The 14,371-nt window shown below is 46.3% G+C and overlaps 1 protein-coding gene across 4 annotated transcripts in view; it reads right to left on the minus strand.

Annotated features, from left to right (window-relative positions):
- Nucleotides 1–14,371, minus strand: part of KLHL22 (kelch like family member 22) — a 44,683-nt gene that overhangs the window by 25,962 nt on the left and 4,350 nt on the right. For 3 of the 4 annotated variants that reach the window (XM_039462424.2, XM_039462423.2, XM_039462425.2), the window contains one exon: nucleotides 10,229–10,495. In XM_039462424.2, coding sequence (XP_039318358.1) covers nucleotides 10,229–10,455 — 227 coding nt within the window. In that variant the 5' untranslated portion in view covers nucleotides 10,456–10,495. Of the gene's footprint in view, nucleotides 1–10,228; nucleotides 10,496–10,866; nucleotides 11,001–14,371 lie in introns of those variants that run through there. The other variant, XM_074391036.1, reaches the window with a different exon arrangement.

Consider the following 14,371-nt stretch of genomic DNA (forward strand, 5'->3'; position numbering starts at 1 on the left):
GCAGTTCAAGATCAACCTGGGCCACATGGTGAAACCGCATCTCTACTAAAAATACAAAAAGTAGCCTGGAGTGATTGTGCAGATCTGTAGTCCCAGCTACTTGGGTGGCTGTGGCACAAGAACTGCTTGAACCTGGGTGGTGGAGGTTGCCGTGAGCCAACATGGCGCCACTGTACTCCAGACTGGGCAACAAAGCAAGACTGTCTCAAAAAAAAAAAACAAAAAACAAACAAAGAGCAGAAGGAGTTACAGCGAAGTAAACTGGTAAAATAGCTAGGCATGGTGTCTCACACCTCTAATCCCAATCCTCTAGAAAGCCAAGGCAGGTAGATCCCTTGAGCCTAGAACTTCAAGACCAGCCTAGGAAACATGGTGAAACCCTATTTCTACAAAAATTTTAAAAATTGGCTGGACATGGTGGCTCATGCCTGTAATCCCAGCACTTCGGGAGGCTAAAGCAGGCAGATCACCTGAGGTCAGGAGTTGGAGACCAGCCTGGCCAACGTGGTAAAACCCTGTCTCTACTCAAAATACAAAAATTAGTTGGGTGTGGTGGTGGGCGCCTGTAATCCCAGCTACTTGGGAGGCTGAGGCAGGACAATCACTTGAACCCAGGAGGCGGAGGTTACAGTGAACCAAGATTGCACCATTGCCAGCCTGGGCAACAGGAGCGAGATTCAGTCTCAAAAAAAAATTAGCCAGGTATGGCCGGGTGCAGTGGCTCAAGCCTGTAATTCCAGCACTTTGGGAGGCCGAGGCGGGTGGATCACGAGGTCAAGAGATTGAGACCATCCCGGTCAACATAGTGAAATCCCGTCTCTACTAAAAATACAAAAAATTAGCTGGGCATGGTGGCACGTGCCTGTAATCCCAGCTACTCAGGAGGCTGAGGCAGGAGAACTGCCTGAACCCGGGAGGCGGAGGTTGCGGTGAGCCGAGATCGCGCCATTGCACTCCAGCCTGGGTAACAAGAGCAAAACTCTGTCACAAAAAAAAAAGAAAAAAGAAAAAAGAAAAATTAGCCAGGTATAATACTATGTGCCTGTAGTCCCAGATACTTGGTGGAGCTGAGGTGGGAAGGTCACTTAAGCCCAGGAAGTCCAGACCAGCCTGGGCAACAAAGTGAGACCCTGTATCTATAAAAACAATGTTTTAATTAGCAAAAAAAAAAAAAAAAAAAAAAAGGTAAACATATAAATAAGAAACAAACATAAGATTCCTAAGCACAAGTTTAATGCTAGCAGAGGAAGACAAATAATAAAGAAGAAAAAAAATGGAACAAGGTATTTGAGGTTGTGAAAATGCTAAGAAGGGAACGGGTGCAGTGGCTCACGCCTGTAATCCCAGCATTTTAGGAGGCCAAGGATCACTTTAAGTCAGGAGTTTAAGACCAGCCTGGCCAACATAGGGAAACCTCATCTATACTAAAAATTTAAACAATTAGCTGGGCATGGTGGCGTGTGCCTGTAATCCCAGCTACTTTGGAAGCTGGGGCAGAAGAATTGCTCAAACCCAGGAGGCAGAGGTTGCAGTGAGCCAGGATCACACCACTGCACTCCAGCCTGGGCGTCACAGCAAGACTCTCTGTCTCTCTCTCTCTGGCGCATGCATACGCTCTCTCTACCCCTCTCTGTCACTATATATGTACGTATAAAAGCTAAGAAGGAATCTAGCAGAGCATCTGACCTGGGAGTCACTGGTTACAAGAGGGGTAGGTGGAATGATGAGAAGGGGCAGGGACGGACCCATCTGAGGAACTGATACCTAAGGATAAGGCATGGCCAGCCAGGAGAGGGAGTTCCAGGTGGAGGAGACAGGTGCACAAGTTCTGGGGCAAGGCAGACCCTGGCATGCAAGGCACCCAAGATAAGGAGGAAATGAGCAGAAGGAGGGATGGGCAGGCAGGCCTTGGAGTCAGGTCCCTCTACATCCAGGGAGGTACAGTCCATATTGAAATCTGAACATTATGGGATGCTCTTGAGGAATTTACCTGCAGAGTGATCTGAGCTGACTGGTTTTCAGATCCAGGTGCTGGATGAGGCGCCCCTGGAAGACCAATTAGGCCTGAGATTCCCATGGGCCTGAAGGCCAAGGGTGACCCTGGCCCTGAGGAGGGCACTGAGGCTAGAAAGCAGTAGCGGAGACTACCCTGGGATGTGGCACAGAGAACCTACCAATAGGCTGAATCTAGGAGGACCTGGGAAGACTCAAGGCCCTCTGCGGGGCAGATGAGGACTCTTTACTGATGGAGGAAAATTTGGATAGCTGGGAGTCCCTTCATGGCTTCATGGCATGGTCAGTGTGATATACTTGTGAGACCTCCAAGTGTTGACACTGATTAGGTGTTTGGAGGTTAAGAGGCCAGCAATTGGGGCGAAGGTTTAAATATGACAGTCAGCAACATGAAGATGATAAGAGAAGCTGTTTCTACATTTTTTTGAGTAAATAATACATATACATGGTACCAGATTTTAAAACACAGCATAAGTTGTGAAAGTCCCCTTGCCTCAGCTCCCAGACATCAGTCAGCCCCACTCCCAGTGCTGCACTATCCCTAGGGCAGTCATACTCCACATCTCACTTGGTTTTTACTTAATAACATAGCTTGGAGACTGATCCATGCCCATGTACACAGGACTGCCTCACTCTTTGCAAAGGCTGTCTCACTTCTTTAACCCATTCCGACAGGGGTACATGTAGGTTACTTTTAATTTCCATTTATTTCACATGATGGACAGCATCACCCTTACAACATCCTGAGTATGCATATGCCAGGAATACGTCCCACAAATACAGCTGCTGCGTCAAAAGGTTTACATACATTTATACTTTTATAGTATTGTCAAGTTGCTCTTTTTACATCATTCTTTTTTTTTTTTTTTTTTGAGACGGAGTTTCGCTCTTGTTGCCTAGGCTGGAGTGCAATGGCGTGATCTCGGCTCACTGCAACCTCCGCCTCCTGGGTTCAAGCAATTCTCCTGTCTCAGCCTCCTGAGTAGCTGGGATTACTGCGGATGCATCCTGTGCTCCTGGAGTACTGTATGTGGCGGCCCCACAAAGCGTGGTGTTGCTCACGTACAGTACTACTTCCAGTGACGCGGGATGCATGCGTCACAGCTCCAGAAGCGTGTCATATGATGCACATCCGGTCTGTGGCTGCGGCCCCACATCACTGGAAGCAGTGTGAAATAACAGCAGAAGTAGGAAGAAAGGCAAAGCACTATAACCATTACTACACAGTACAATGGCCCCCATACTCCCCCAAATGTACAACAACATAATGGCCCCTATAACCTCCCTTTGCCCAAAAGTCTCCCCCAACATTACTACACACCGTGTTTCCCCTGTTATAAGACCTTCTCTTATATTAGTCTTGCATAGTCCGGCCCTCCAACGGTCTGAGGGACAGTGAACTGGCCCCCCATGTAAAAAGTTTGGGGACCCCTGACATAAGGTATAAAAAAACTCACACGTTAAAGAGTCATTTCCATTTTCTTTCTGAGCAGTTCAAATTCTTGGTCAGTTTTCTACTAGACTCTGTCTTACCAATCTGAAAAAATCTGCGCCTTTTTTTTTTTATGAGGAATTTCCCCATCTTTTGATTTTGTATTGCTTTTTTGCCATGCAGAAATTTGTCTTTTTTTAAGTGCAGTAGTGAGAAGGGGAAAGAGTATAACATGGATCTATTACTGTGAACAATCAACTGAGGTAACTTGCTACCTTTGGACCAGCCTATCTTCGTTTTCAGTGTTGTCAAATTTATCATTTACTTGCCACTGAGTTTTGTGTCAAACTTAGAAAGGCTTTTTCCTTCCGATGATATTTAGAAAACATTTCTCCGTATTGTCCTTTAGTGTTTTTATTGCTGAATCTTTCATATTTAAAACCGTTGATCCACCTGGAATTTATTTTGGCATAAGGTACAAAGCAAGCGTCCAACTTTCCAGATGGCAACTCTGTCGTCTTCCCTCCTTCCTCTAATTTTTTTTTTTTTTGAGATGAAGTCTCACTCTACTGCCCAAGGTGAAGTGCAGTAACCTGATCTTCACTCACTGCACCTCACTAGCTCCACTGCCCAAGTTCAAGCAATTCTCCTGCCTCAGCCTCCTGAGTAGCTGGTACTACAGGCACATGCCACCATGCCCAGCTAATTTTTGTATTTTTAGTAGAGATGGGGTTTCACTAAGTTGTCCAGGATGGTCTTGAACTCCTGACCTCGTGATCCCCCTGCCTCGGCCTTCCAAAGTGCTAGGATTACAGGTGTGAGCCACCACCGTGCCTGGCCTCTAATTTTTGAGGCCATATTTATCACATAGGGCAGTGATAGTCTCATTACTTTTGTTTTCAACAATTTCCTGGCCACTGATTGCTTTTTACATTTGAATTTTAGAATCAAGTTTCTGTAATTGCCCCAAATAAACCCACTTTGTATTTTGGGGGGGGTATGTTAAACATCTAGGTTAATGTAGAGAGAAATGGCATTTTTATAATGGGCACAGTGGACCTTTTTATCTGTCCAGCCATCCTCTGGGTCTATCTGGAGGTCTTACAAGTCATCTTCCTACAGACCTGGCACATATTTTTTACATTTATTCCCAGACATTTCACTCCATGCATGGCCAAGCCCTCGAGGCACTTTCCCATGCTCTTTGCAGAGGTCTGGCCGGATCTCCTGGACTTTCCAGGACCGTGCTAGTGCATGCACTTCTGCCTGGTTCTTCTGCTGGCACCTCTGGAACTACATTGGCAACAGTGAAGATGGCAATATTTCAAGCACCTCCTGCCACAAGCAGGGTGCAGGGTGCTTGGATTGACCCAGACTTTTATTAAGAAAGAAGAGGCCGGGCACAGTGGCTCACACCTATAATACCAGCACTTTGGGAGGCCGAGGTGGGCAGATCACCTGAGGTCAGGAGTTCAAGACTAGCCTGGCCAACATGGTGAAACCCCATCTCTACTAAAAATGCAAAATTAGCTAGGTGTGGTGGCACATGCCTGTAGTCCCAGCTACTCGGGAGGCTGAGACAGGAGAATCACTTGAACCCAGGAGGTGGAGGCTGCAGTTAGCTGAGATTGTGCCACTGCATTCTAGCCTGGGTGACAGAGTGAGATCTTGTCTCAAAAAAAAAAAAATAAACTAGGCCAGGCACGGTGGCTCATGTCTGTAATCCCAGCACTGTGGGAGGCAGAGGTGGGCGGATCACAAGGTCAGCAAATCGAGACTATCCTGGCTAACACAGTGAAATCCTATCTCTACTAAAAATACAAAAAAAATTAGCTGGGCATGATGGCACATGCCAAATGCTGGGAGGCTGAGGCAGGAGAAACACTTGAACCTGGGAGGCAGAGGTTGTGGTGAGCCGAGATCAGCCATTGCACTCCAGCCTGGGTGACAAAGCAAGATTCCATCTCAAAAAAAAAAAAAAAGAAAAGAAAAGAAAAAACAATCTTATAATCCTTTGGGAGGTTGAGGCAGAAGGACTACAGGCATGCACCACCACGCCTGGCTAATTTTTTAAATTTTTAGTAGAGACAGGGTTTCTTCACGTTGGTCAGGCTGGTCTCGAACTCCCAACCTCAGGTGATCTGCCTGCCTTGGTCCCCCCAGGTGCCATTGCACCTGGCCTTTATATTTATTTTTTTAGAGACAGGGTCTTGCTACATTGCTCAGGCTGGACTTAAACTCCTGTACTCAAGTGATCCTCCCAACTCAGCATCCCAAGTAGCTGGGACTAAAAGTACTCACCACGACACATGGCTCAATTATAAATTTTCTTAGATTATGATAGTATTATAGGCATGTCAGTGAATCTCCCATCCTTAGAGAGGTGAACTGAAGTTGTTAGAGATAAATTGTCATGATAGCTATAACTTACTCTGAAGTAAATATGCAAAATGTTAACTGATAAATTTAAGCTAAGGGTACAGATGTTTGCTATACTTACCCTTTCAACTTTTCTGTAGGATTTAACCCTTCAACATAAAAATCAGAGAAAAAAGGAGCCCAAAAGAAAAATAAAATATATAGCCACTCCTTTTTATTTTCTTTTTTACTGAAAATTTTACCAAATGTAATTCTTTAAACATTCATTTTTGGCTCACTGCAGCCTCAACCTCCTGGGCTCAAGTGATGCTTCTGTCTCAGGCAATAGGTATGCACCACCATGCGACACAGAGCGAGACTTTGTCTCAAAAAAAAAAAAAAAAAAAGTAGGCCAGGCATGATGGTTCACATCTATAATCCCATGTCCACAATTCCAGCACTTGGGAGGCTGAGGTAGGAGAACTGCTTGAGTCCAGGAGTTTCAGACCAGCCTGGGAAACACAGTAAGATCCTTTATCTACAAATAATTTTTTTAAAAAACTGGCCAGGTATGGTAGCGCATGCCTATAGTCCCAGCTACTTGGGAGACTGAGGCAGAAGCATTGCTTGAGCCCAGAAAGTGGAGGCTACAGTGAGTCATGATGGTGCCCCCAAACACTAGCCTGGGTGACAAAGTGAAATCCTGTCTCAAAAAAACAAAGCAAACAAACAAAAAAACAGAAAATAATAAATTTTAGCAAGGATGTGGAGAAACTATAACCCTTGTGCACTGTTGGTGAGAATGCAAAAGGTGGAACTGCTATGTTCCTCAGGAAATTATCAATAGAATGACACAGCAATTCCACTTCTAAAAAAGAAAAAGAACTGAAAGCACAGTCTCAGATATTTGCACACCCATGTTCATAGCAGCATTATTCACAACAGCCGAGGGATGGAAGCAAACCAAATATCCACTGATAGATTAACAGACAACAAAATGTGGTATATCCATACAATGGCACACTATTCAGCCTTAAAAATGAAGAAATCGTGTCACATGTTGTAACATAAATGGAACTTAAAAACATGATAAAATGAAATAAGCAAGTCATAAAAGAGTTAATGCTATATGATTCTACTTAGAATAGCTTAATTCATAGAGACAGAAAGTAGAATGGTAACCGCCAAGGCCTAGAGGTAAAGAAGAAAAAGGAGTTGTGGTTTAGTGGGTACAGAGTTTCAGATTTGTAAGATAAAGTTCTGGGTCAGGCACAGTGGCTAACATCTGTAATCCCAGCACTTTGGAAGGCCAAGGCAGGCGGATCACCTGAGGTCAGGAGTTTAAGAACAGACTGGCCAACATGACGAAACCCCGTCTCTACTAAAAATACAAAAATTAGCCGGGTGTGGTGGTGCCCACCTGTAGTCCTAGCTGCTCGGGAGGCTGAGGCAGGAGAATTACTTGAATCCAGGAGGTGGAGGTTGCAGTGGGTAGAGATTGTGCCACTGTACTGCAGCCTGGGTGACAGAGCAAGACTCTGTCTCAAAAAAAAAAAAAAAAAAATTCCAGGCTTGGTGGCTCACGTCTATAATCCCAGTGCTTTGGGAGGCTGAGGCGGGTGGATCACGAGGTCAGGTCAGGAGTTAAAGACCAGCCTGGCCAAGATAGTGAAACCCTGTCACTACTAAAAATACAAAAATTAGCTGGGCGTGGTGGCAGATGCCTGTAATTCCAGTTACTCAGGAGGCTGAGGCAGAGAACTGCTTCAACGTGGGAGGTGGAGGTTGCAGTGAGCCGATATTACACCACTGCACTCCAGCCTGGGTGACAGAGTGAGACTCTGTCTCAAAAAAAAAAAAAAAAACACACACACACACACGCCTAGAAAATAACTGAGTTTGGGGTGGGTTCTGTGGTTTAATGAGATTATGCCAAACATTTTTTAAGATGTTTGGCTGGTCCAAAGGTAGTTATCTCAGTTGATTGTTCAGTGTCAGTAACAGATTCTTGTTCTTCTCTTTCCCCAGTTCTCACTACTGCACTTGACTAATCTAAAAAATAATAATACATAAAAATAGGCTAGGTGCAGTGACTTACGCCTATAATCCCAGCACTTTGGGAGGCCGAGGTGGGTGGATCACTTGAGGTCAGGAGTTCAAGACCAGCCTGGCCAACATAGTGAAACGCTGTCTCCATCAAAAATTACAAAAATTAGCCAGGCGTGGTGGCACGAACCTGTAGTCCCAGCTACTCAGGAAGTTGAGGTGGAAGAATCACTTGAACCGGGGAAGTAGAGGTTGCAGTGAGCCAGGATCGTACCACTGCATTCCAGCTTAGATGACAGGGTGAGACTCTGTCTCAAAAAAGTAAAATAATACATAAAAATAGGCTAGGCGCAGTGGCTCACACCTGTAATCCCAGCACTTTGGGAGGCCGAGATGGGTGGATCACAAAGTCAGGAGTTCTAGATCAGCCTAGCCAATATGGTGAAACCCCATCTCTACTAAAAATACAAAAATTAGCTGGGCACGGTGGCACACACCTGTAGTCCCAGCTGCTCAGGAGGCTGAGGCAAGAGAATCGCTTGAACCCAGGAGGCAGAGGTTGTAGTGAGTTGAGATCATGTCATTGCACTCCAGCCTGGGTGACGGAGAGAGACTCTATCTCAAAAAAATATATAAATATTTAAAAATTAAAAATAAATAAAAAATAAAAATATCCAATTTCGTCTCTTCTGGGTCTTTGTAGTCAGAAAAAAAGATTTTCAATGTTAAATGTCAGAGCTTTTTGGGTTTCAGAGTTGTGGACTAGTTTTTTTTTTTTTTTTAAAAACAAAGTATCCATAGATACTTTGTTTACACAGGAAAGGGAAAATAAAAATTAAAAAAATAAAAATGTATGGATACATAGGAACATTTAAAAACTGGTTACTATGGGATGAGGGGCAGGGAGCTAGGAGGGCAGGTGCTGGGTATCCTTTTCCATCTCTTCAAAAATGCTTCTTTTGGAAACGGAGTCTCACTCTGCCGCCCAAGCTGGACTACAGTGGCACCATCCTGGCTTGGCTCACTGCAGCCTCGACCTCTGGGCTCAAGAAATTCTCTCACCTCAGCCTCCCAAGTAGTGGGGACCACAGGTGTATGCCACCATGCCCAGCTAATTTTTATATTTTTTGTAGAGTTAGGATTTTACCATGTTGCCTAGGCTAATCTCAAACTCTGGGACTGAGGTGATCAGCCCACCTCAGCCTCCCAAAGTGCTGGGATTACAGGTGTGAGCCACTCTGCCGGAAAAAGCTTTTTGGTTTTGGTTTTTGAGAGACAGGCTCTTGCCATGATGTTCAAGCTGCAGTGCAGTGACATGATCTCACTACTCATCAGCATGGGAGTTTTGACCTGGTCCATTTTCAACCTGGGCCGGTTCACCCCTCTTTAGGCAACTCTGCTCCAGGAACGTGATCATTTTGATGCCAAATTGAGTGTGGACACCCCATTGTCATGGCACACTGCAGTCCAAAACTCCTGGGCTCAAGAGGGGCTGAGAGGGTGCGCCCAGGGGATCCCATAGGCTTTGCAGCCTCTGGCCATCCTCTCCTGAACAGGTCCTAAGCCCCCTGCAGTGGGCCCTCAGCTCTCCTCCCCTACCTACTGTCCTGTATTTTTTCTTTTTTTTTTTTTTGAGACGGAGTTTCGCTCTTGTTACCCAGGCTGGAGTGCAATGGCACGATCTCGGCTCACCGCAACCTCCGCCTCCTGAGTTCAGGCAATTCTCCTGCCTCAGCCTCCTGAGTAGCTGGGATTACAGGCACGCGCCACCACGCCCAGCTAATTTTTTGTATTTTTAGTCGAGACGGGGTTTCACCATGTTGACCAGGATGGTCTCGATCTCTTGACCTCGTGATCCACCCGCCTCGGCCTCCCAAAGTGCTGGGATTACAGGCTTGAGCCACCGCGCCCGGCCGTATTTTATCTTAATGCTTATTAAAGGTCTCAGCTGAATTTCCCTGGTGAACTCAAAGAACTCTGCTTCCCCTGGACACATCTACACCAAGCCACTACTGGGTCACATTCTTCATAAACTCTTTCTGGAGACAGAAGGCACTTAAACCATACATATTTTGCCTGACGGTTCCTAACTTAAAAAAAAAGAGAGAGAGGGAAAGCGAGAGAGAGAGAGAGAGAGAGAGAGAGAGAGAGAGAGAGAGAGAGAGGCAGGCCAAGCCAAGCCCAAGAGACAGGATGGCTGAAAGAAATGAACTCTAAGACCCCTTCAGCCTCTCATACTTGTTGACTAAGTCATCACCACAAGGAGCTGGGGAGGCTCTGAGGCGAGCAGGAGACCAGCCGCTGTCACCACCAGTACCTTTATCAGCAGAGCCAGGATTATCTGTGTTATTTTCTAACAGACAATTCTAGTGAAATCACCTGAAGTAATCGCAGGATGCAGCCAGCAGGATGCGATGGGCCTCGATGTGTCTGCCCTCTACCACCAGTACAACATCGAAGAGGATCCCGCTGTCCCGGAGAGCTAGCAGCCCTCGGAGCAAGGCCTGGGAGTGCTGTGCACTTCGGTAGGTGTTGTTCACGCAGTGTGGGTGGGAGGGCTGCGCAGGCAACTTGCAGAGCTGGGTGAACTCCTGCTCCTCCGCCATCCTGACAGCCACAAGATCCCTTACCACTGCGGCCTGTCAGCTGGCAAAACAGAGGGGATAGGAGTAAGCAGTCAGGCATCAGCCGCACCACATACAGACTGGCCAGCTCTGTGGCTCCCCTTGCTCCTGTGCCTCCCTCAAGCTCATTTGTTTTCCCTCTGATCCCAAATCTCCTAATTCCCTCTCCCCTCCCACCTCTGGTCCGACTTCCTGATGGCCTTCTTCCTGATGACCTGTGTCCCATCCTGCCCAAGACCCTTCATCCCATTTTATCTTCTTCAGCATCAAAGTCAAACAGAAGGGTTTGGGGAAATAGACTGACCTGGGTTGGAGCCCTACTCCACAGAGACTTAACAACATAACCAACCTGAGCCTGGAGTTCCCCAACTGTAAAGAGAGAGATAAAAGTACCCATCCCGCCGGGCGCGGTGCCTCAAGCTTGTAATCCCAGCACTTTGGGAGGCCGAGGTGGGTGGATCACGAGGTCAAGAGATCGAGACCATCCTGGTCAACATGGTGAAACCCCGTCTCTACTAAAAATACAAAAAAATTAGCTGGGCATGGTGGTGTGTGCCTGTAATCCCAGCTACCCAGGAGGCTGAGGCAGGAGAATTGCCTGAACCCAGGAGGCGGAGGTTGCGGTGAGCCGAGATCGTGCCATTGCACTCCAGCCTGGGTAACAAGAGCGAAACTCCGTCTCAAAAAAAAAAAAAGTACCCATCCCATTGGGACATTCTAAAACTGGTAAAACAATGAATATAAAGCATAAGCACACACCAGGTTCTCAAAGAGTTCTTCTTCCCTCCCATTGAGAATGAATAAAATTAGGTTCTTCCCCACAGCAATGGTTGCATAAAAATGGCAAGACCTGAGTAGTGATCAGGAGACACAGAGCCAGGAGTCTGGGAGGTGGGTGCCAAAGGGTGACATTTCCAGGGCCTACTTCCTTTTACTGAGATTCTGATAGTCAAGCACAGTAACTCTGATTGAACCTGATGCATTTAAATTCATCTGCATTGCCTTCTAAATTAAAGGTTACCTTCTAATAATTGAGTCAGTATGCTCAAAAACTGCAAAGTGATTTGAATAGGTGCCTCAGAAACCTAACCAGTAAAACAAACCTACTGCAAATGCATTTCTGCCATGCACCAACCAAAAGCGACTGTAGACAGCCTCTGCTCAGGTCAGGGAGTGGCTAGTTCCACACTGCAAGGCATGGCCAAGCTGCAGGCTCTGTAGGTACAGCACAGCCAGCTACAAGATATGAACATCTGTCTTCTTCACCTCACTTCAATCTTTCCTCTCCCCAAAATATGTTTATTCTCCAATTACCTCCAGTCATGCATCACTTAACGTTGGGGATATATTCTGAGACATGCATTGCTGGAGGCAATTTCCTCATTGTGTGAGTATCACAGGGTACACCTATACAAATCTACATGGTAGAAACTACTCTACACCTAGGCCATAAAGTACAGCAAATTGCTCCCATGCTACATACTTGTACAGCATGTTTCTGTAGCTCTGAATGAAAAAAATACACTGTTTTTCCTCTCCTCTTATACCACAACCACCAATACAGAAGACTTCTAACCAAATGTGTAAGAGTTTTTCCCCCATTAAGAAGCAAGCAATCAATTCTGCCAGATACCAACTTGGCACTAGGGACCAGTTTCGTTGAAGAGAATTTTTCTAAAGGGTGGGGAATGATTTTGGGATGAAACTGTTTCACCTCAGATTATCAGGCATTAGTTAGATTCTCATAAGGAATGCACAATCTGGACCCCTCACATACACGGTTCACAATAGGGTTTGTGCTAGTATGAGAATCTGATGCCACCGCTGATCTGACAGGAGGCGGAGCTCAGGAGGTAAGGCTGGCTCAACCTCCAGTCACCTCCCGCTGTGCAGCCTGGTTCCTTAACCAGCCACAGACCAGTATAGGTACAGGTCTGGGGGTTGGGGACCCCTGCTCTAATTCAGCTCTAAAACTATCTACCTGGTGACAGTGTCAGATCCCACAAGTTGAGGGCTCAGTCCCCTGGGTTGTTTCACCTGTGCTTCTGACCAACAGGCTATATATTAGGGCTCCCAAGACCCCCTTCTTGGGTTCAATTAATTTGTTAGAGCAACTCACAGAACTCGGGGAAATACTTATGCTTACTGGTTTGTTATAAAGGGTATTACAAAGAACACAGATGAAGAGATGCATGGGGCCAGGCATGTGGGAAGTGGTGCAGAGACTCCAGGCCGTCTCCAGGAACACCACCCTTTAGAAGTCTCCATGCATTCAACTATCCAGAAGTTTTCCAAACCCAGTCATTTTGAATTTTTTTTTTTTTTTTTTGAGACGGAGTTTCGCTCTTGTTACCCAGGCTGGAGTGCAATGGCGCAATCTCGGCTCACTGCAACCTCCGCCTCCTGGGCTCAGGCAATTCTCCTGCCTCAGCCTCCTAAGTAGCTGGGATTACAGGCACGCGCCACCATGCCCAGCTAGTTTTTTTTTTTTTTTTTGTATTTTTAGTAGAGACGGGGTTTCACCATGTTGACCAGGATGGTCTCGATCTCTCGACCTCGTGACCCACCTGCCTCGGCCTCCCAAAGTGCTGGGATTACAGGCTTGAGCCACTGCGCCCGGCCATTTTGAATTTTTATGGAAGCTTCATTATGTAGGCATGATTGATTAAATCACTGGCCACTGGTGATGAACTTAATCTTCAGTCCCTCTCCCCTCTCCAGAGGTTGAGAGGTGAGGCTGAAAGTTCCAACCCTCTTAACCTGCCTTGGCCTTAACTGTGATCAGCCCCCATCCTGAAGCTACGCAGGGGATGCTGACCAGCATACAAAAAGGCATCACTTTGGAGAGTCCAAAGATTTTAGAAATTGTATGCCATGAAATGAGACAAGACCAAATATATATTTCACAATATCACAGTACTGAATACTAGAGCAATTGTTAACACAATAGTATTTGTGCATGTCAACATAGACAAGGTATAGTAAAAATATGGGACCATCATCCTTCATGTGGTCCAGTGTGTCACTGACTGAAACGTCAATGTGTGGCCCATGATCATACATTTTTAAAACAAAAAATGGCCAGGGATGGTGGCTCACCCCTGTAATCCCAGCACTTTGGGAGGCCAAGGTGGACAGATCACCTGAGGTCAGGGGTTCCAGGCCAGCCTGACCAATATGGAGAATCCCATCTCCACAGAAAATACAAAATCAGCCAAGTGTGGTGGCGCACGCCTGTAATCTCAGCTACTTAGGAGGCTGAGGTAGGAGAATCCCTTGAACCCAAGAGGCAGACGTTGCAGTGAGCTGAGATCACGCCATTGCACTCCAGCTTGGGCAACAAGAGTGAAACTCTGTCTCAAAAAAGAAAAAATGAAAAACAGTAAGTGTATTAGGTGAACGGGAACAAAAAAAAAATAGATGCCAATATAAAACTTACCAAAAAGAATAGGTCTCCTTCACTACTGAGGATCAGGGTCGCCCCCTAACCCACTCCCTGGATGCCCTACTATTTCCCCTCAAACATACTCAGTTACCTATGTCTGTTCCTCACTTTGCCTCCTGGACCTGGGACCTCTACCCACCTATCCACTCATTCCTTTCCCCCTCCCTGGGCTGGCTAATCTTTCTTACCAAGGCCCCAGAGATGGCCAGAGCCAAGGTGTATCCCCTGTGACCACCTCTTATGATTCTCTCTTGCCTGGAAACTCTGCCCTATGATAATTCTCCCTTTTCTGACCCCTCCCTTTCACCTCACACACCCTGCTCCAGCCCACGCTTCTTTCCCAAGGGTTTGCATTCTCAGTTTCACCTCCAGCTCAGTGCCTAGTCTAGCTAGTAGCCCTCCAACTTGTCTAGTTTTGTTATTGGTACAGCTACCATTTCAATGTTGGAAACC

This window comes from Saimiri boliviensis, chromosome 21 (genome assembly GCF_048565385.1).
Source record: "Saimiri boliviensis isolate mSaiBol1 chromosome 21, mSaiBol1.pri, whole genome shotgun sequence".
Classification (NCBI taxonomy): domain Eukaryota; kingdom Metazoa; phylum Chordata; class Mammalia; order Primates; family Cebidae; genus Saimiri; species Saimiri boliviensis.